Consider the following 24,098-nt stretch of genomic DNA (forward strand, 5'->3'; position numbering starts at 1 on the left):
TTGCCTTTGCTCCTATAAACCTTGAGGCATCTACAGGCTTCAATGCCTACTCAAGTTTAGTAACAAGTGCAGGTCAACAACATACTTAGCACAAAGCTAGGAAACGTATTTACTGAGAAGAAAAATAAATCTGAGGGTATTTCTACCAAACATGTCTGGTTTTATTGTAAAGTCTTTAGGGTAGGGACAGGTCTTTTTTTAAATGAGAAATGCATATAGCAACTCCTTCAAGATGGTTATGGGCTCTTATACACCAAAAAGTCTGTTAAAACCTATTTGGTGTTTGAAGGAGATCATGGTGGCATGAGTCAGGGCACCTTAGATGGACCCAGCTGCAGGGATCTCGGGGCGGGGACTTAGTGGAGCTAACAGAGGACTTTGAACCAGCACTTCAGCAGGCACGCAAGGCATCACAAGGTGCTGTAACATCTCATTTCCTCTTTCCCAGCTATTTATAGTCATCTGGAGCACCCAGGCAACCTCCACGTCCAGAGCATTTGAGGAGGCAGAATAAAGACTCTGGACCCAGGTCCTTGGGGCACTGGGCTAGAGGCTTCCTAGGCCACCAGGCTGCTTTTTCCTGTGACCAATCTAGTAATTTATCTCACTTTGCCACAGCAAGAAAGCCCCACTCCAGGGTTTTGTCTCAGACTTGGCACGAGGAGAAGGGTCTCTATGGTATGGGTAATTTAATTAGTCCAAAAGCAAGCACATACTGAGCATTGCTAATTGCAAGAGAGATCTGGAATAAAAGGGAGAGTCACCTCTGTTCTTTCGTGAACTTCATTTATTCTCCCTGGGTTGAGTTCCCTGTCTTGTACAGAAATCTCCACGTGTCTGAGTTGCTTGACAAAACAGGTGTTGATTTTAACTGCATGTAGCTGAGCTGAAATCGTTTAATGTCACAGAAATCTTAATCAGCTCCATTAGGAGAACAAGAACGTTGATTTTATAATTCATTTTAAATTTCTTGCACTTTCCATCATAAACCTGGAAACACTATACATCATTTTTAGTGATGGGTACCCTGGTTTATCTCTTCCTGAATTATTCAAATTACTTCACAAGAGGAAAACTCTATGGAAAAGTAATTTCCTCAAAATAGTTCAAAAAGAGTTTTGAACTATTTTCAACTTAGTTTGAGACCAGTGAGCTAGAATTAAACTTTTCTTAATCTGGATTGTTTCCTTAAAGAGCACACATAGCTGGATAGAATAGCAAAAAATATTCAGGGTTTTATTTAAAGAAGCAGGAAAAGGTCAGAAGAAAAAGGCCTTTTTAACAGAGACCAGCAAATAAACACAGGAGAAAATTACTCAGCGAATAAAAAGAATGTTTCCCGCATGGTTTCTGACATAATGATTTTTATGCAGTGCATTTGTAAGCATAGATGTTATTCACACAATCCAAGGAATAAGATGAGATCTTCCTTCCTACCTTGAGACAGATAGTTCAGGATTAAGAAACATTTTAGAAACAACACAGACCAACACAGGGAAGATCCTTCTCCATCACATTGTCTACTGAAAGCATACACAGTTGCACCTAATAATCTCCATATTTTGCAAGAGGTCTATTATAAAATTTTAAGACTTCTTTTTCTTGCAGATGTTCCTGTCACAACTCTTGGTCTTTGAAAGGACCAAGAAAACCTAATGTGAATAACAAGGATGATATTCAATTCTCAAGTTTAATATTGGAATTGGAAAATAATTCAGCAAAAGAGAAGTTGGTTGTTCAGCTTTTTGGAAGTTACAATTGTGGCTCGACTACGCGAGAAATGAAGAAGTTGAAGTGTTCCGAAAATATCCAGAAGTGTTCCCACATCCTTCTTATGATTTCTGGGAGCATTATCAGTGAAGTCAGTAAATCATCATGTGATCAGGCAGTCCCAAATAGGACTAAAGAGCAGCTAGTATTTAATGTCTGTTATTTATTAGCTGTTATTAGGTGTTTGATTTTTTCTACTGTTTTGGTTTTTGTTTGTTTGTTTGGTTTTTTTTCTGAATTCAAATGAAAAGTCTATCTTGTCATGCCAAATTTTTAGAACCTTTTCTCAGTATTGTTATCCTCACACAAAATACAATATTAAAAACCAATCAAACAAAACCCACAAACAACACAGTTGCTGTACACACACAAATAAATACAAATTAATGCAACTGCTGCACTGTTCTTGAGTAAAACTGACTGGTTATCTGTGACTACTTGGAGAAAGAAAAGAAGATGTCAACCCACTGGGAAACCATTCCCTTACTCTATGGCCAGATTTGGCAGGGGTCTTTCACCTTCAACTTTGTAAACAAGATGTCTTTTTAGATTCAAGTTGTGCTGCTACAAACATTTTCAGAACTTGATGATTCTTCCTGACTGTGGCTGTCATCTACACTTCCACATTACCACTAGCTCTTTTTCTTGGAGATCTTATTCTACTAAGTAGGTTTCTTTGTAAAGAGGAGGAAGGAACAAGTAATAAAAGATATCTTTGTTCCATTCCCTTTTTAATTCAAACCAAACAACTCTTTGAATTAGGCTTTCAGTGATACTTACAGTTAGACTAAAGGATTGGATTCACCCATTTAAAATGACTGTATGAATTCTCCACCTACTTCTTATCTGGAAGCCTATATTAAAATAGATTTTTTTTTTTTTTTTTAATTATTGTCTCTTCTTCTAGATATGATGCTATGCACAGCCAACAGAGAGTAGAAGTAGGACATCAAGAACAGAACTATGGGATCGCTCCCCACAGTCTTGCTGAAGTTCAGCCAAGTAATTTGTAGATAGCGATGGTGACAGTCAAACTTAGAGCTTCAGGAGAACTTGTAGGCCCAGCTGTCAATCTTTAAGGTGTATTAGATATACGGACATTAGGGCAGCCTCAAGTACTGAATTAGCCTGTTTATAGGCTTAGTTTACCAATGTATTAACAGGTTTTGCAACATTTGTTAAAATCCATTTGCTAACATCTGAAACACATAGAACTAGTTACATTAACCTGCTACTCAAAACCACCAGCTGGAACAAGACTCTGCTCTTTAAGTGTTCAATTCAAGGTAGATCTATTTAAAGAGCATCAGAGAAACATAAAACCAGGAGACTTAATCTGTTTTTCCCATTTTTATTCCACTGTGTAACACCCTCAAAATGTGTGATGTCCCAGTTGCTATAATGAACAAAGCTTTCACTAAACAAATATCTCCCTATGATTTTTCAGATTTATTTTCTGGTCTAACTATGCCAAGAAGGCTCTTGACGAACAGTCTCAGGATGACTAGGAGCTCAGCAGACTTGTCATCCACTTTCCTCATCCAACTAACACAGATGTCTATGGACTGTCTGGATGTGCCCATCAATTCCACTTGGCCCAATGCTGAGCTATGGGTGTACTAACTTATCAGACCTATAGACATATACTTGGATGAAAGCACTGCAGAAGGCACGATCCAGTAGCTCCTGAGACCTGCTTCCAAGCTCACCATCTGGATAGGCAAGAAGTCTGGTTTCAAAGCTAGTCTTACAATAGCCTTTAAAATGCAACACCAAAATCGTCCACATCGAATTATACAACACAGGAACAACTACTTCCTTTCAGCAATGCGTAGGTCTTCCATATTTCAACCTTGTTTCCCAATTCATTTTTCCTGAATTGAGAATTCCTGTTTGCCCTCACAAGCTTGTTTAGATTCTTCTAATTTATTTACTGACTACAAGATGGTTTCCTGCCTATTTGTCTCAGCAGTATGATAATTCCCAATTTTATTTGGTTACCTATTGGCTTTCTTTTAATACATCAAGGGTGCTTTGTTGTCCAGTGCTTTAAAATGTCTTCTGTTAATCTTAGGTTCCTATTGCCTAAATTAATCAGATTCCTGGAATGAGAAGTCTTCTGTGAAAAACCACCACCAAGCTCTTCAACTATACTACCTATATCCACTTTCAAACACCTTCTCTGAGGGAAGCTGGAGAGCTGTCAAAGATTTCAGTAGCGTCATTTAAAGTCATCTTTCCCAGTTTCACTTCACTGACTGGATGCTATCCGTCGCAATGTCTAGAGGGTGCTCTGATGCCCAGTGCTAAAAAACTCTTTTACTAATGCCCCCTCTACAAGTATGATAGTAAATGCCATCAGGTATACAGGACATCTCATGAGCCTAACAGGTAGGATTTGTGGGAGATCCACATACTTGAAATGGTCCTAATCACCTGTCTTGAGGCAACCAAATCCTTGTACCAGTGCCACTGACAGCAGCAGCAAAATTAATCACAATCACAGGGATTTTACCTTGGAGTTTCCTAGGCATCTAGTCAGGCAGGCATATTTCTGTGTAGCAATCAAACTACTTATTGCAATTACTGTTCCCACAGTGAACCCTGTTCCTCTGAACTTCTTCACCCCTGGAAGAACACAGTGTTTGAAAGCATATCCACTGAGATTTTTAAGCTAGCCTTAGTTCATCCAGAATATCGCAGAATCACAGAATGGTTGCGGTTGGAAGGGACCTCTGCAGATCATCTAATCCAACCCACCTGCTAAAGCAGGTTCACCCAGAGTAGATCGCACAGGAATGTGTCCAGGAGGGTTTTGAATGTCTCCAGAGAAGGAGACTCCACAACCTCTCTGGGCAGCCTGTTCCAGTATCATTGGGCACCACTGAAAGGAGTCTGGTCCCATCCTCTTGACATCCACCCTTGAGATATTTATAAACATCGATGAGATCTTCTCTCAGCCTTCCCTTCTCCAGGCTGAACAGACCCAGCTCTCTCAGTTTCTCCTCATAAGAAAGATGCTCCAGGCCTCAAATCATCTCCGTAGCTGCTGCTGGATTCCCTCCAGTAATTCCCTGTCCTTCTTAAACTGGGGAGCCCAGAACTGGACACAGTTTTCCAGATGTGGCCTCCCCAGGGCAGAGTAGAGGGGAAGGAGAACCTCCTTCAACCTGATGGTCTCACTCTTCTTAATGCACCCCAGGATACCATTGGCTTTCTTGGCCACAAGGGCACATTGTTGACTCACAGTCAACCTGTTGTCAACCAGAACTCCTAAGTCCTTCTCAACAACAGGAATCCTTGCCAGTTGGCAAGATGTTTCAATCTGTCTTAATACTTCTTTTGCAATTCTGTTGTTTGTAACAGAACAGCCTTGTTATAACCAACATTTTTGTGCCCTCCTGCCAGATCCACTGAGGTTGCAGCCATGTTACACTACCAGCCACAGGACAGTTCAAGCCCCAAAGCAGAGCTGAAGAAGCTACCAGACCATATAATTTCCATGCTAGCATCCTTCTACAGAAGAGTGCTAGGACCCACACAGCACATGCAGCAGAAGACCAGATGAGAGGTGACAACAGGTCCAAGCAATTGCAGAGCAGATCTGGCTTCAACGAGCAGAATTACCAAGTTTACCAATTACCATGAATTTTGGCCAAAACAATGATTTCTGGCATCCCTGCTTCAGATTATCTGTGAAGAAGGTAACGGCTGAGGATGCTGAAGCTACAGTTCTTGAGCTACACGTGCAATTTGTCCTGCCATGATAGTATATACATTTAGATGCCTGACTGCCCAATACCAACACTGAAGACAGTGGGAATAATGAAACATCACAGAAAAGAACTTTTGTTGATGACCACCATTTAGTAAAAAATAAGGATGTACCATACCTAGTCTAATCTACAGTTCAGTGTTAGAGTTGCAAAAACCTGAAATGATTAAGCCATCATTTTTAAAACTGTGTGAGAGGAGTCATGACCAATATTACATCACTTTTTCATGTGTTTTACTTCCTATCTGAAAAGGACAAATAAGTTTTAAAGGGGATAAAAATAGCAGAAGAAAATCAGTAAAAGCACAAGACTTCTCTGAAGTCTTGCACAGTATTTTTCTGATTTATAAAAAAAAATACGTATTAAATTACATTCTAGTAAACAAGGAGAAGAGTATAGTCCTGAATCCTACTAGTTCGTAGACTTGACTGGTGATGCTGCAGGATGATAGTCCTGCACACACAGGATTAGGACTCCCTTGTATGATTAGTCGGAAATTGGAAGGAAGAGACATGCACAAAATGACATTTTAAAACTAGAAAGCTTGTGCAAAGGGCTTTTTTTCCCTCCTTCATTAGCTAGCTAAAAACATTGAAACGAAGTCTGAGATCCAGCTGACTTCTGCCAGTATCCCACCAGCAATTCTTAACATAATAGATGTTGTGGTGCCGAGAGACACCAAACTCATTTATCAGCATCGTTCAGTACGACTTGAGATTTAAAGAGAGAATTAAAACCATCATTGCTTATGAATAATTTGACTTTTAAAATATTTTTCCAAGCATCTATGAAATGGATCAGCTGGAGTGACTATGTCTCCAGCTGCTGCAACTTGTTTTCTAATGGGAGAACAAAACCCAAGAATTGTTTTTTTAAGATATGAACTTAGCATAGATAGCTATGATGCATTCAGCTCTAACATGACTATTTTCAAGCAATAGACCACCTGTAGAAGATGGCTACAAATGAACCATTTTGACAATGCAATGCTTCCTGACACAGTATGTAAGATCATGTTTCTCCCTGAGGTATTTTCCCTGGAAGAATTTGCACATCGAAAAGTTCTAACACCAAAATGCCAACCCCAAACAGCAGCTGTTGGGTTCTCTTAAGCCTCGGCCTCAAATCACAGCTCCTTTGGGAAACAACCCGAAACTCCCAACAATGCAGGGCAGCTGGATTCTCCACATAACATTTTTTTTTTGATTGATAGATTTCCTAAATTTGTGAGCCAGCAAACAATCTCAGCCGTAAGAGTATCTCCAAAAGCCTTGGAATGACTGTACGGCAAGTGCCTCAGTTGCAGCACCAAGCCTTCCCCCTCCCAGGTTATTTTGTTTACCCATTAAGAGCTCCACAGGGCAATCCAGTCAACAAATAGTATTTCTGGGATCAGATACCAGATCTTCAGATCAACACAGCAGGAAAAGAGTGAAGAGGGATTAATGTGCCGTCTTATTTTTTTGCTTGGTTTCAACAATGGTTCAGGCTGTATTTTCAGAGTCCAATGTTAAGTGTACTCTCTGGGCTGAAGCATAACCATTTGATTTTAAGATGGGGTAGAAATAATTTTTGACAGCTCAAATAAAGGATCCTTTAAAGCTATTTTTGAGATGGGAAAAACAAAAGAACAGGTCATTTTTCTATTACTAAGAAAAGGCATTTGAAATACTTGGAAATTTCTCGTAACTGTAAAGTAATAGTGGAATATATTAGCTTTGAAATAAGGATTTTCTTTTTATGACATCTGTACCTTCCTGCTTTTAACATTTGCATTTTCATGCATGGAGAACAAAGCCTTTTCTATATATTGTTCAAACAAAAAGTTGTTTTCCAGTTTAGCTTGTCATTTTTCAAGTAAATTAATATCCCTAAAAGCACTTCCATTACTGTCTCTACAAGAAGAATTATGGAAAAAGATAGTTGCATTTTTGGTAACATTATTGCAGAATATTTTGCCACATACACATGAACTATGTTGCTTGGGGTATTAAAACAAACAAACAAACAAACCCAACAAAAAACTGATGAGGGAAAAAGGGATATGGGAGAATTTACTTTTAGCATCTGTGTGTTACTGAGTTTTCAAGTACTTTATCTGTATAACAGAAGAACTACGTAGAGCTTCAGTCTACGGCTGAAATTCCAGCTCATAACATCTTCCTTCTTAATACATACTCTTCGGATTAATCTGGCATAAAGACACCGGTGTGAATGATAATATCACAGTTTCTCTACAAAATAATTAAATACAAGTGTCTATTTTGTCTCAACTAATTCTTTATCTTTCCTCCTTTCTTTGTGGGCAGCATTACATGGCACCAACCAAGTGCTGCAGTTGACACTGTAAAATGTGTAAAATCAAACATTTTATTCCAAAATGTGTGTAATCTTTTTTTTTATATGTAATCTATTTCTGTCTCTACTTATATAAAAATGTCTTCTCTTTTAGAAAATACATACGGTGAGCTCCTTGATCTAATAGTACATTTAACATTAAAAGTTGCTAAAACACTGTTAGGCCAGGCCCCAAGGAAAACCTCATTGTACCCTCCAACTCAGGTATATTCACAAAGCAGAAAGCCTCAGGAAATATTTTGTTAATTATTTTATTGTTGTTCCCATTTCTGTCCTGAATTCAAGTCCGTAAAATAAGATATACTTCAAGAAAGAAAAGGTAACGGGCAGAATGTATGCTTTTGGAATTCAAACCTGAATCCAGTCTAACAGCATCAGTAACCAGTATGCTGCATTTGCACCACTGATCTGTTGAAATTAGTAAAGTGAGCACTAAGCATCATTTGCAACTCGAAAAGCTAGATAGCAAAATTTATCTTCTAAATTACTTTTAAAAAAGTTATTTAAATTCACTTTTCCACTGGGTTTTCGGAGGGTTTTAAACCAACGAACATCGATGTAGTTGTTCTCACTTTGAGAAGTACGGTCCACAGCATCATGCTGCCATCTATAGCATAAAGAATAAGACTGCACTGATACCAAATTCTGAAAGAAGCCACTGGATACTCAGCATTCACAGAATGAAAATGATCCAGGCTTCTCAAAGGGCAAGTGATCAGAGATACACAAATACATTCGTGTGTAGTTCATATCATTGGCACAAATAATAGCGCATCAGCACTGTCAAAAATCAGCTTCTATTTAACTGCATGAAACAGATTTAGGAACCTGGATTACACACGCAGCTTGGAAGAAAAAAGTTATAGAAATAAAATCTTCACATAACAAAACGATTCAGGCATTGAGATTCTTCTGTTCTCCAAGTGGCTCTTCATGAAATTATACACTTTTGCAGAAAGCTGAGTATAAGAAATTATGATGAATTTCCATGAAAACTGGAAACTTGTTTGCCTGTTAAGAAAATAATGGAAAAAGTATTTTTTTTTTATGTGGAAATCCTGTAAATTACCAACTTCTGTCTTCTAGAATCTGACACTTCCTGGTTTTATTTCCTTTGGTGTTCGTTTATTTTGTTGTTTCAGCTTTTTTTTTAATTAAAAAACTGAGAGAACAAACAAAAAAGTTCCCTGTTTAATTTGGTTCTGACTAAAATCCCAAATGCAGATGAGATTTTTCTGATGTCCTCTACAGGTATTACAAATTTACAAATACCTTCATCTTGACCCTCTAGTTTTAGAACATTATGAAATCACTGGTAAGTCACTTTTTCATTAGTAAAAAGTGTGCACCACGTTATAAAAAGTCGATCGTTTTCATCTGAGACAGAGGCAGAAAGAGGTAGAAAGAAGTGGAAGCTTTGTACTGGCTGTAGCACTCAGAAAAAGCTTCTCAGCAGCTGAAAGGGGAAAGAAACCACTACAACGCACCCAAAGAACACTTCTATTTGATCACTACTGTTCAAGACTATCTACAAGCAAATATTCAGCCTCTAGTGAACTTTACAAATACAACCTCAGGGCTTCCTAGTGAATATTGACCATGCAATGTGGTTCTTTAAGTGTGAGGCAATATTGGCAATATTTTACTGAATAAGTAAACCTAGTACTTAGACAATATAATCCACCACCAAACAGATTTATTTTCAGTTGTAATCTAAAACTGTTTTTATTCTTCTGCAGTCATGCTATCCCTGCTCATAGCCCAGAATGCCTATTCAAGTCTTTTAGAGGTAGCAAGTCAAAACACTGTCCTAAAACTAAAATGAGATTATAGTTTATCCTGTACTTTGCAAATCCTGTTATTGGGTTATCTTACATCCCTTAATCAAAATATTTTTTGAAAAGGGACTATTTGCATGTATGCCTACAATAACCAGCATATATTAAAGCTATTTTGTTTAATAGCATCCTTAGAAAGCTACACTGTATTCTGAATGAGCGTGATTATAAAATATTATGTCTTCCACTTTTCTTCAAAACAGTGGAGAAGGGATAGAAAAGTACAAAACACCTTCTGTACTCTGAACTAGGAAATAAATAATAATAATAATAATAATAATGATAATAATAGTAATATAAAAACCCCACAGGTTTTAGCATGCGCTCCTGACAGCTTCTACCCTGAAAGTTTCCTCGTTCAACAGGAAAATAAGCACTTTTCATTCCTTATTTTTAAACCTATAACATGCCAAAACATTTCCCAGCAACAAACATCACCACCTGGACCTGTGAAGATCCAGGTCCACTGCCTTGTTCTCAACAGAAATGTCTGTGGAAACATCCTGTTCATTTCTCTGAGGTGAACCCTGCTTTCCCGGACCCATCCCTGCTATTGAAAGATTGTGGACACTAGAAATCATTTTTCCCCTACCTGTCAAATTAATATTTGCAATTCAAAAAGATTAAAAATAATAATAAAAACCTAAGTGCAGTCTATCCAAATCTATGAGGCCTGGAGAACATAACATGCTTAAATAGGCTTTTACAATATTCATATTCATGAAATCTCTGTAATTCAAATCTGTGCTAAACCAGCTCATTTTCCCTTATTTTTCTCCTTCTGTGCACAAAAATTCAACTGCAGTAAGTATTAATACATCAGTACTAAAATTTTCCTTTATACATGCTAGTGAATGGCAGCTGTGTGCTTCTGAGGCTCATTCTTCTGAAGAACAAAAACAAAACAAAGAAGAAATCAATAAGCAAACAATAGAATATCGAACGGGCATTGAAGTACAGCTTCTATCTCAGTGCCAAAAAGGGACAACATTCACTGTGCTCTGTAAAGATCAACTACTTTGTTTACACACCAACCTTTGCCGCAAGAGTTATTAAAGAAATTAGTTCAAAAACTGCTTCTGTTAAAGCAGGTGCTTTTATCTTCTTCTCAGCTTTTGCAGAAGTTTTGCTCTTTTACTTGAAACAGATTTCACTTAGCTCAGTCGTGCTCGGATGAAAACCCAGAGCTCACAGAAAGGGGGCCAATTACCAGCAGTTCCTCATTTCTTACTTCCTAAAAAAAGATCCAGAGGCAGAACCAATTGTGCAGTTCTAATCTTTGGCGTATGTACCTTTTACCTTTGTTGCCATTGTTTCTTGCTGAATACTAAGAGGCGCTTTAAACATATCACAGACTCTTGCAATAAGATTTTAAGTTTCCTCAAAGAGAAACCACACTAACTTTCTGGTGTAAACCAACATTTTGGTTCTTAAAGGCAATGAATGCACAGTACACTGACTAAATCCAAGTGACGACAAATTCCAATGACAAAACTGTCCTGGAGAAAGAGATACGGCTCTTACTGCCCTATCAACTATAAGCAGCAAGTTGAGCTTTCTAATCAACCCCTTTGCTTTCAAGCATTTTCCCCCAAAAAATGCATTTTAGCTTTTAAGGAAAGGTCTTCTGGTGGGATCATACAATTTTGGACTTCAAAGAGTCAAATGCAGAGGTTACAAAAACTTCAGATGAAGTAAGGCTTCTTATGAAAAGCTTTCTGAAGAAGGTAAAAAGCAATACTGAAAGGCTACATCCAGTATCACAGTTTACTGCTTAGGAGATGCAGAGAGAGTTTCATGCACTGATCTGTATTACGTGTGTAATTATCACCTCCAAGTTTTTTCTAAATACAACAAACCTATGGTATCCCATTAATCAGTCATCTAACTTTTCTCTCCCTTAAAACAAAAGAAATAATGAAAACAATAAAATAAAAGATCCCCAGAAAAGGAAACCCACTCAAACAGAACAGGACACAAAGAAATCAAACTTACAGGAAATTTATTCCAACTCAGTAATATTTGCTACTGTGTGTATTATTCAGGAACTTATAAACTATATAGACTACTTTGCTACTGTTGTCAGAAGTATTTTAGTAGTACTACATAAGTGAATAATGCACCAGTAAAGATTTTCACTGCAAAAGATTTGTACAAAAAAGAAAAGCCTTTGTAGAAAGGATAGTGGTTTTTATTGCAGTCTTAGAAAATGTTGAATTATGAAAGATACAAAATCAACTGTTGTAATTATCTGTTTATTTTACAATCTGTATGCCATCATACTCTTATGGCTTTAAGATAGTCTGTCCAAAGTATTTTAAAACATGCTTTAACAAAGTATTTTACAATTTCAAAATCGAGTATTTCTTTACTGAAAAAAACCCAAAACCAAAACAAAACAAAAAACTCCAAAACATTTACCTGAGAATTCTGTATCATAAAATTGTCCATCATTCTTCATTTTTGCAAGTTGATGATAGAGGCTATAGAAGTCAACATGCAACTTGTATGTTTACTGTATTAAATAAATATTTTTAACATTAATTAGATGAAGCTGGTTAGGCAAAAACCTACCCTCAAACTTCATCAAGTTCATCATAGGTTTTAAATACCTGACATGAATTTCAGATGTCACTGAAATGCCAGCCATGACTGCTGCTCTGGAAGCCCTGCTCTGTCTGCCGGACAGCGGTCAGACCCAGCTCATCACCGGACCGCAGCAGTGGAGCTCAACTCTTTGGTGGACATTCCAACCTCTGAACTTGGTAATCACGGACATTGTTTTCCAACATCCATAGCAAAGCGTGCCAGGGGTTTGGGCCACTGGAGATGTTTCAGCTCCCAGCCAGTCATTCTCTACATATATGCTCCACCCCTTTATAAAAAGCATTTAACCTAAGGAATTTCATTTTAGAGTACGTGTACTATAGGATAATGCTTTAATGTCATTATCCACGTCATTTCAGAACACCACCAGCTTTAAAGGTGATATTACGTGAGGACAATAAAGGGGCTTGGGGCTTTCTGATTTGTTTTTATTGTTTCTTGTTGGTTTGCTTTTTAAATAAAATAGAGACTTCAGAGCAAAACACTGCCTAGAGTGGCAGCACAGGACGGAGGAAGGATTAAATCACCCAGGCATTTACACATGCTGGAGAACCAGAGAGCTTCACAAGTAATACATGTATAGAATCAACATATATAAATGATAGCAATTTAAAAGAATTTCAATTTGATTTAAAATCACTTCAATTCTGTTATCTGAAAATATATCGGAACCAGCAGAACTCTCATGATGTCTGCCATACAGTATTTGTTTCTGAATTTCAATTACTGCAAGCACTGTGATTTATACAAGCTCTGCTCCATTAACAAATTTACCCCTTAAAAAAGTAAAGTTATATGATGAAAATCCAAGAATATCACTAGAGATATGAATCAACTTTCAATCCCATAGGTGAGGTAGTGTAGTCATTTGTATTACATGCTGGTTATGAGAAGTACTGTTGAAATCCGTCAAACTCTTAACTTTTGTTTTAAATAAGTGGCTTAATAGTCTTAATACATTTATTAATGCTATGTCATCTAAAAAGGAAGGAGAGAAGGAAAAAAAAAGATCGATCCTTGCCAAGAACATTCTTCAGCAAGTTTTGTCTCACTGCAAGATAAAACTGCATAGCAGTATTTACAATAGTCCTTTGCTTAGTTGCTGCCTACTGTACATGCACACAATGACACAAAAAGCTAATATACATTCTGAGGTAGGAAATGAAGAATTCCACTGGCTTGTACAAGATTCTTCATGTTTTGTAAACCAGCAAAACCAAAGTTCTCTGTGGTGAGGTTCAATACTTAGTTCAGGTGTGAGAATAACATCTAAATAACAAAGCATCCTTGGTATACAGTAAGCATTTACTGTCATGTAAAAAAAAAAAAAAACCTAAACCCCAGGGATTATTTTTAGTGGTTGAATTTCTCCTTCACAAAGTAAATAAAGGAAATCCCTCCAGCTCATTTCCTTATTATACTTTCTCTATGTTTTTACTTATAGCACAAGCCATTGAAAACGCACTGCAGGTTTAGCCATAAAACTATCCTGAAGATTAAAATTCTGAAATAGATCTTTACTGGTCCCAGTGATTAGAGAACAAATGCATTTGTAGATTACTTTAGGCAACTGGGCACTGAAGTAATGAAGAATTTGGTGCCTGAATACCTTGGAAAAAAAATCCGTCCTTAAACTTTCCTAATACTTTGATTCCCACTTACCACAAACAGCAATCATCTTGAAGGTGCTAGGATAGCAAGTCACAATACGGATATGAATTTGAACTAGCATATGGGATTCAGATGCCAGAAGATCCAATGTGCATGAATCAAAGAACTCCATCAGTTTCAAACTTCTGGCTCTCCCAGCATTGCTGTTACTCCTCCCACAAAATTTAGAAAACAGAGCAGCACCTCCACTGTTCCAGTTGTCTTAACTATGTACAGAGAGCTAAGACAAAGGCATGTATTCAGTAAAAGCTGGCTCTAGTTTAGGGATGGGAACAGCAGGAAGTAATCAGCTGTTACCGAGCACACTTGCCAGAATCTCCTCATACTGTCACGTTATCCTAATCCATCTAAAAAGAAACATTTACAGAGCTATATACTCTCCTTAAGGTTTGTCTGTCAGGAAAAAAAAGAGATCTTATAGAGATAGGAACTCCAGCTATAGAAGTCATTGGGTATAAACACCTCTTGAGATGCAGAGTGGCATTAGGTACTGTGGCATAAATCAGAGTGAAGGCTGCTCTACACCTGAATGAAAGCTTCTGCACAAACATCTGTGCACAGAGTTTATACTTTCTAATAACTTTCCTCAACTCTCCTCGGCACCACCACACAGAAAAAGCTCCAAGGCTGACACATCCAAATTACACTCTAGAAAACACAGACCAAACCCAATGCCTGCCAAGTAATATAACAACCATGTAATTGTTAACGGGGTTTCAAAGCATAAAGTTTCATCTTTTCTTTACGATAATGCTCAATTACTTTATGATAATGCTCAATCACACTTTTAGTTGCAACATTGAGAGGCTGGCAATAGGAAAAGAATCGAGTCACTCATCTGTAGTGCATTTGTCAGTCATTTGCTGACAGAAGTCTGTAATCCCACCACTCTGTCCGCACTGTTCCACAAGCGAAGTTTTCTCGAACGTTCTCACAGAAACTGGATGCAGCTCTTGTGCTTGATCATATGTTGCATCAGACATACTTTTCACACACTGATAACAAGAACTCTGCTCATTTGTAGATGTAACACCTGAAAGACCATCTGCTGATTCTACACATGCTGGTATCGCAAGCTCACTATTAGATGGAGTTGTTCGTTCTCTCTCCGGGAATAAAAACGAAAGTGGACAATCTGAGGAAGAATATTTTGCAAGTATTTGTATTTGCTCATGACTCAAGGCTGCTTCCTTACACACCTGCTGGCAAAGTCCAGTCAGATTCTGCTTTGTCTCACCCAGAGTTGACAAAATGTGGTTTCTTTCCTTCAGCAAGTTCTCCTTCTCATTTTGCTGCAAGAAGAAAAATAGCCTTTTAGTCCACATTTTAACACAAAAACTATGGTTTGTTATGTTCCTATCGAAGCTACAAGTAGACTCTAAATAATCTGGTCCGCCAAAACAGAAGTAATTTGGCAATTACAAGGTTTAACAGTCACACAATCAAATGCCTATCAAAAGGACAATCCTAACCTCACACATCAGCTCAGCTATTTGAAGTGTTTTTTCAGACATAAAACTTTTTCAAAACTCATGCTGGCAGCCAAAAGAGTAATTTGTAGTTCTGAACTAAATGAAACCTCGCTTAATTTACTAGAAGTACTCCTGAAAAGCTGATTTTACAGGGTAAATGCATTTGAACCATTACCACTGGACCAGCAAAACATTAAGCAGGGCAGTCTTCATAGAGAGTTATATTTTAAAAGTTAACTGTTGAAAACCAGACGTCACATTTTCACTACTGATACTGCTCTGCTATATGAAAATAAATTGACTTCACAAGAAGTGCCAAGTTCACTGTAGAACAAACAATGGAGTTAAGAAGAGTTTCTAAAGTAAATAGAACATACAGGAAAGTTAAAGTAATAAAACATGCTAAGCTTGTAAATAAAATATTTTATCTGGAAATGCAATCTGCTTTGTTTCAAGGCTTCAACTAGAACACTGGAAGTTAAAAAAATCTAAGGTGGAATGACAGATTAGTGAACTGAAGAGGCAAGAACAGAGGTGCCAGTAGGTAAGTAACCTACTATTGGAATAGGAGAATACTAGCTGAATGTTTGGGTTTTATTTATACAGTAAACATATTTAAGAGAGGCAGATACCTCTCTGACACAAAACAAGAATGTCCTTGCTCTGAAGACCTTACAGTCTAGCTACGTAAAGCAAAAGAATTTTTCAAACACAGGGAACCAAAAAGGATGGCAATTCACTAATGAATATCAAGTAGAAAAAATTATAATTCGTTAAAAATTTGTTGGATTTTTCTGGTTGTATTTTTGTTTCTGTTTTGGTTTTGTTTGCTTTTGGCAGGGTTGTTTCTGTTTTGGTTGCGTTTTTTTTCCTTTTTTCTTTTATTCAATGTCATGAATTTTTCTGAGACTTCTCATACAACTGGCTGAAGATGAAAGGATATTGACAACTGAGAGGTCTAATGATGGAAACAAGGAATACCTGAAATAAAGAAAAATGAGGAAATGGCAAAGAAGGACAGGAAACAAGCAACACCATAATGAAACAGTTGAAAAAAAAGGACAAAAAAAAATATGCCACACATTGAGTTCTATAATTAATTAAAAGAAAAGGCAGAGTTTTGAAGACATACAAGGCTTTAAATAGTTCTTAAGAAATAAATTTTAAACATAGGGACTGTGTGCTATTAATATTGCTATGTCAATTCACCCTTAGAAAGTTATTTTCAGTCCTCCTCACATTCCTTTTTGCAGGAGAAACTCATACTGCAACCTCTATGACTTCTTTCTGAAGGAACTGACTAACTTTAAGTGGCATTTTGCAAGAGTGGCAGTTGTTGCCAGTCCTTTTTGCCTAAAATGATTAGAAAGAGTGTTTTGCTAATAAACTTCTTGTCAGCATACGAGAAACAGCTGTTGCCACATCTAATCCAAAATCACATTTCGGGTTATGCAGAGGCACTCAGCTGTGTATTATGGACTGATGAAATCAGCTGAACTACTGTCTAACACAAACTTCAACATCCAGAAATAGTTATTCCCCACCTTTGTCTGAGGTTTTTGACAGATTAATACCTCTAAGTATTGTTTTATTTTAGCAGCCTTGTACTAATACTGTGAAGTAATGTCAGCTAGTTTGAGGTCATAATAATCAAACAGAGCTCTTTTAATTGTTCTGTTAAGTAATCTGGTTTGTTCACACATTTCCTCTCCCTGCTATAGTATATATAACAAGATCTCAATTACATTTCTTGGATTACAGCCTACAGTGTATAACTCTCCAACACATCCTCCATCTAAGCTACAGAATCTCCAGGGAAGTAGTGCTTCCTGAAGCCAGCTGCCCTTTACTGTGCTCCCCCTCACAGGCACCCCCATTTTAAAGCTCTGAAGCGAGAAAGTACAAGGATTGTGAATACACACAGGTTTTCTAACAAGCTAACACCACCTCTAGTGGCCCACGCGCATTCTTAAATATGGAACATCAGTGAACAATAAGAACACATAGGTTCACCTGAAAAAACTTTAAGTGAAGACTATATGGGGGTCAAAATGACCTTATCAGTACAAAAGATCAAGAGAAATGACCCAACTTAATTCCCCCAGATAACAGTTAGATTCAGTATCAAACAGCACTTTTCTTCAATATAAGTAGAGCTTAACGTAAGACTTTCAATCTTACAGAATCACTTGGGTGGGAAGGTACCTGAGGAGTTCTGTAGTCCAACCTCCTGCTCAAAATAAAGTCAGTTCTGGGTAAGATCAGGCTGCTAAGGGCTTTGCTCAGTCATGTCACAAAAACTCCCAAGGACAGAACATGCACAACCTCTCCGGGTAACCTGCTCCACTGCTTGCCTGTCCCCACTGGAAAAAAAAAAAAAAAGCCTTTCCCTATATACAGTTGAAGCCTCTCATTTTAATTCATGACAATGTCTGCTGTTCTCCTGCTGTGAAGTACTAACCCCTGGCAGGCTGAAGATCTTTCACTCCCAATGCCTACGTGATCTTGAGGACTTCTCCAAAGATGTGGGCACATGGCTACTAGGTCTCCCCACATCCATCTCTTCTCCAAGCAGAGGCCCCATTTCCTCTGCCTCTCACCACAGCATAAGTACTCCAGGCCTCACCATCCTGGTGGCCCTCTCCTAACCTTATTCCTGTTTGTCAATGTATATCTGGCACTGGGGTGGTCAAAACTGTGCAAAAGATCCGGTCTTACACATGCTGCTAAGTATAGGAGTAGAATTGCTGCCCTTGAACCACTAGTTGTGTTCCTGTTAATCCAGCCAACAGCCCCGATGGCCTTTTATTCAGCCAGGACAGACTGCTGACCCATGCTCAGCTTGCTGTCTGCCCAGAACCCTAAGGTCTTTTTCAGTGAAGCTACTGCCCAGCCAGTCAGTCTTCAGGCTCTACTCATGCAGGGAGTTGGAATGTTCCAGATATGGCACTTCACAAGAAAAATAGCACAAATACTAGCTTTTAATCTGAGAGAACAAAAACCTGGTAAGACACAACAAATAGAAACTAATACCAGACAACATGCTGCACATATTGGAAGTCAGGATGAGGAATTTAACCAATTAATATTTCCTAACAGGCTATAGTACAGAGTATTAAAAACTTGTCAAGTGTTTTCAAACTATAGCTACACTACATTATCCTCTCTCAAAGCCACATTACAGAGGATACTATGCAAAGATCAAAGACCTACAGGTCTGAGACACATGACTGACCCATAGAAGAAGGAACGATGCAGGAGTCATCATGCATGAAGCACCCTGGATGTGCCACACAATGCTTTTCAGAGATGTCTCCTTTCTTCCATCCACCTGGAAATTACACCTAGACAGATCTTAAAGTTTCTGTAGTTGTGCACAACCTACACAAGTTTGATGGTGCATAACATCAGCTGCTGTCAGACATGCTCAACAGCTCCAGACAAGGTCGTTTCAGGAAGTTCTGAAGAAACTTACGTGCATAGTTTGGAAAAAACAAGTAACTGGAACACCTTTGTGCCTAGAGTATGATTCATAACTCAGACCTCACCTCACAATTCTCAACACTCATTGTCTAGACCTTGCACAGTGATCTTTGTCAAACAGCAGACATTCAGCCTCTTCTAGCCCAGGTCTACAGAAGAAAGGATATAGCACTATGATTATCAGTCACTTAGTCAACTACAGGTCTAATCTTGCATATGAGTCTCTAATTTCCCCCTCCCCCCAACTGTTGCATAATCTTGACAAAGTTACATAACAAACAGAAATGACACTATGACAGTTCTGCACTGTCACAAATGAAACTTCTCTCTTTAGTCAAAATAAAATAACTCTTATTAACATGATCACCTGACTTCCCTCCCAGAGTATCATCTTCATTCAGCACACTGAATGACTTGCTCTGGCTACTCATCAGGGCTGTACAGCATTGCAGGCCTTCCTTCATAATCTCTCTCATTTGTTGAAGAAGTGCATGTAGTGAAACATGATGGAGCACTTAAGGAAAATAAGTTTCTACTCCATGGTGCTTTGCTCTAATTTTCGTTTCCTTTTCACTCTGAAGTTGTAAGTAGAAAGGTGCAACATAAATGACTGCATATGTTCCTAGCTGTTTAATGCACACTTAAGTTACATATTCAAATTTTTATTGTATTTTAAGAAGGAGAAAAAATATAAACAGATGGTTGTAGAGAAATCTGGATGCATCAGATCCTCAGCTACAATCTTGATACAACTACTAAAGAGGAAAGCAGCTTCCTGAATTCTTTTATGTCTTCCGCCTTTCTGCAAGGGTCTTATTTTTGAGATTCAAGAAACAGTTTGGGAAACAGCCCATGTTGATATGTTACAAGAACAATACTTGCACAACTAACAATTGCACAACAGTAAACTTGATCATGAGCAATACCACAAGTTGAAGAACAAAGTCACAAAGCAAGAAAGGGTAAGAAGGTAGAAAACAAAGCGAAGTGGGATAAAGGTTTGGGAATCATCCAGTACAATTAAGCGCAATGCTGATGGGCTTCAAAAATACCGTTCACCAAAAATTATGCTGTGATGCACTTTTACTTGAAGGGAAACAGGTCCACAGAAGGAAAAATGTGTGTACTTTAGAGTAAAGCACAGAAAATCTAGAACTGCTACCAAGAAGTTATCCAAGACACATAATGTTTTCTGATCTCAAGTACAAAAAGTAGTAAACCACCTCACTCTCAAACTACTGCTAGACATCCATTCAAAATGTTTTGAGAAAGACTCAAGTCAATAGTAATGAATATTTATACATACCAGTTTTTCAATTTCAGATTCAAGATTTTGTATGCAGTCAAGTTTTCTCTTACGACATCGCTGTGCTGCAATTCTATTTTTACTTCGTCTTCGGATATCATGAATACAGTCCAATTGTTCAGGAGTTAATTTATGCATCTTCAGAAATGACTGGAAGTCATTTCTGGAAAGTGAGATAATCCTTTGTGCATTAAATGGCAGTTTTACCTAGGATGTAAGATACAGTTGTAAATCAAAGGTGAAACTGATATAAATAAACACCAACAGGCCAATTCAAATTTTTAAGCATTCTTTACCACACCACTCATCTTTCTTCCTGAATCTCAGAGACAAGAGCAAGTTAATGTAGCCATCAGGTGAGGTGGATATAACCCCAGAGTTTGAACTAGATGGATTCAAGCACAGGCAAAGTAATTGAGTACTTTGCAAATTTACACTAGATGTTCAAAACCATATTCAGAGTAGGATGAAATCTGTCCCTGTGTGCAGCAAAGCAATTAGGTGATACACTCTAGGAAAATAAGTTTTGGTTAGGCAATACACAAAACATGTCAAAAAATCACTAACACAGCATAAAGCTTCCCCATAGCTGCTCTTAAGGAATGTCCTGCATACATTTTTATACCTATAGTTTTCTGCAGGAAAGGCATTTACTTAAAATATAGAAGTTACAATAGTTGTCTTATAATTCTTAACGCTGGAGAAGAGAGAGAACCAGGCTCCTGCTATTGTCTGTACACCTGAGCAACAGAAGCAGGAGCTTCTGAAACATACACAGATCACAAAGTCCTGATTAACACTGAAAAACACCTTTACCTTTACAAAATAATTTTATGAAATATCCAACTAAAGACCCTTTATTTTAATCCTTACATTTGAGCATATTAAGTGGCAGAACATGTTATCTTGGAGTGGTCAAAGATCTTAATTTATTTTAAAAAGCAAAGAGAAACCCTTTCTGTGTTTGGCTAACACTGGTGACAAATAGGCAAAACCAAAAAAGGTAGTATTGCCCTCAGCAATTATGTATTGAAACAATTCTGGCCCTTTGTTTGGCCTGTCAACTTTCTATATTCTTTCCACTTAGAATAAGTCTCAGTAAAGCCCTGCATCTTAAAAAGAAAAAAACAAGTGCTTTAAAAACAACTGAATTTTCATGGCATTAAATGACCTCTCATGCAAAGAGTCTCACTGCAATACTACAATTCTAAGAACTGTGACAGAAATCATTCTAGGTATGTAGTAAAATCTTTTGGGATTATACTACTTATGTATGGCACCTGCCCAAAACACTACCAAAGCAGTGATGTAAAAAAGTGCTAAATAATTTCTGCTGTTGAAGGAACAAATATAACCCAATTTTTTAGAGAAGGCAATACCATTAAAACAGTCTTAAATACACAGCTACTGAAGCCAGCTTGAAAACTTAAATTTTCATTTGACACTAAATGTGAAATATAATTTATCTCCACCGTTCTCCCCACAACTCAGAATAAACAAGAAAACTTTTAAGTTCCTATTAAACAAGGTCCCAATAAATTTATAGATTTTTAAAGTTTAACTGAAATAGACAAAGTAATTCTAAAAAAGAACTCTTGTGCCTTGGTTTAAAAGTCACAACCTTTTCTGATGAAGCTGTTCCAGAAAAATATCTGAAGTCTTCTAATACTGAAGCATCCACCACTTTAATACCCTACCAAAACATGTCTCCATGAATTAACAGTGATCTTCCATATAAACCTTTGAATGGTTAATCTTCCAGATTTTTAAAACAAGCAACCACAACCCTCACCTTCTCCTTCCCCTTCCCCCACCCCAGCCCAGAGACTCAGAATTAGGTTTTTGAATAGGGTCTTAAGAGACAGGGAAGCAAAGGATACACCAGCATGTTCTTACCTCACATTCTTGTTCTCTTGCTGAACAGGATTCACTGTCTCCCTCGGTGTCAGTTTCTGAATCCTCTCCCAAAGTTATCAGATAATTATAGGGACATTGTTCTTGTTGCTGTCCCTGAGTGTAATCTCCACTGCTTATTTCGGAGCTGTTGGAGCCTCCTTCAGCACTAAGGTTGCTTATAAAGGGGCAGTTGACAGAATTCAATGTTGTAAAAGTTCGCTGAGAGCAAGGTTCAGGGCTTTCACTGATCCTGATACCCAGCCACGGACACTCTGATTTCTTCCCCGAATATACAGGCTCCAAGCGTTCTTTTGGAACTGCAGGTGGTAAATGCATTTGATCTGTGCTGTAAATATCACTCCAGAACCCTTGTGCTAGATGTTCTGCTACCTCCCTCTCCACACTGCTTCGATCACCAGCTGATGTAATGTTAGTGGCTTCTCTAGTGCTCAAATCAGCCTTCAAAGGTGCGTCATCTTGACTTTCAATTTTGTCATTCCCAACTCCAGTACCTGATAAAGTTTTTTCAGCTAAGACTGCGTTGTTTTGCATACCACTGAAATTCAAGTTACCATATTGCTCGTAAGTATGTAAAAAAGAGACAGAGTTGAGTCCATGAGGTGCAGCAGAATGTGCGGGGAAAGCAGCAAGATCCATTTTCTCCACAGGACACGACACATTCTGAGTCACAGAATCTCTCTTTGACTCTTCCTTTTTCTCCATGTCTTCCTCCCCTTCTTCCATTTTTACCTGAGTCTCTTCACGTTTTGAGACCAGCTGCATAGGTACACACTCCTGAGCTTTTTGTATGACATCATTATCAGATATGTCCTTCTCAAGAAAAGTTGTAATTGGTGGCACCTGAATGTCTTTAATACTGGAATTAGTCTCTGAATTATGAACTTTGTCACTTCCGAAAGCTTTCTGGAATTTCCTATACTTTGGACACTGGGAAGATAAGCTGGAAACACCACCCCTTTCTACTTGTACAGGATCACATGTTTGATTTGCATTACCTTGGACAGCAGGTGACAATTTAGCATTTTCTTCATCTTTACAGATCTTTGTGTCAGGAGTTTGCATACATTCCTTTTCCAAAAGTTCTTCTGCTTCATCATCTATTTCTAGGTCTCCATCGTCCACATTGCCAATTTTAGGGCTTGTTTCCTGACAACGCTGTGTACAACACTTCTTCCTAGGACATTCCTGCTGATCCGATTTGAAGTTCAAAAACTTGAATTTAAGAAACTGAAAGCATGACTCTTCAATGTTGTGTACACCCAAAAATTCAGCACACTTGCAAACTTCAGACACATTGTCTTTATTTAGAACAAGTTTAGCTGTGTATGCAAACTGAAGCAGAGGACTAAATCCTTTAAGTGTCACCTATTAAAAAAAAAATAAATTTTATATATATATAAGTATGGTGAATATGGGTTTAAACATAGAAACACACAGAACCCAAATTTACCTGTGAGCAAACCATGCCAGTAGGACAGAGTACAAGACAAATGCAGCAGATTTGTTCCACAGAGAAAATGTGACCACACTCATTCTGAAACAAATCTTCTGATGCAATTTTTTTCTGTACATTTTATGGCAACTATCTTTTCACAATTATCAGTCTCTGAAATGTTCTGAAAATACAGTACTAACAAGTGAAAAAAATACTGCTGTATACTGAAAACCAGTAACTAGATTCCAATTTCATAGATACCTTTCAAACCTAAGTTGTAAACAAATTACCATAGAATAAGATCAAAATACTGCTGGTATTTTTTCCTTTAAAGAGCAATTACTGTTACTTGTTCAGTCCTATGCATCACTGATATTAAAAAAAAAGTCTGAAAAAAAAAATGGAATTTGACCACACATTACTATTTATTATATAGCTCCTTTCTTCTTCCCACAGATGAAAAGA

At 37.8% G+C, this 24,098-nt stretch overlaps 1 protein-coding gene across 1 annotated transcript in view; it reads right to left on the bottom strand.

Moving 5' to 3' along the window:
• Positions 1-11,727: 11,727 nt before the first annotated feature.
• BACH1 (BTB domain and CNC homolog 1) overlaps positions 11,728-24,098 on the bottom strand; it is a 28,519-nt gene continuing 16,148 nt past the window's right edge. Inside the window, exons 3-5 of the mRNA XM_080363489.1 lie at positions 22,178-23,563; positions 20,282-20,488; positions 11,728-15,312 (exon numbers count right to left, since the gene is read on the bottom strand). Coding sequence (XP_080219615.1) covers positions 14,851-15,312; positions 20,282-20,488; positions 22,178-23,563 — 2,055 coding nt within the window. The 3' untranslated portion in view covers positions 11,728-14,850. The remainder of the gene's footprint in view (positions 15,313-20,281; positions 20,489-22,177; positions 23,564-24,098) is intronic.

Source organism: Nesoenas mayeri (genome assembly GCF_963082525.1).
Source record: "Nesoenas mayeri genome assembly, chromosome: 1".
Taxonomy (NCBI): Eukaryota; Metazoa; Chordata; class Aves; order Columbiformes; family Columbidae; genus Nesoenas; species Nesoenas mayeri.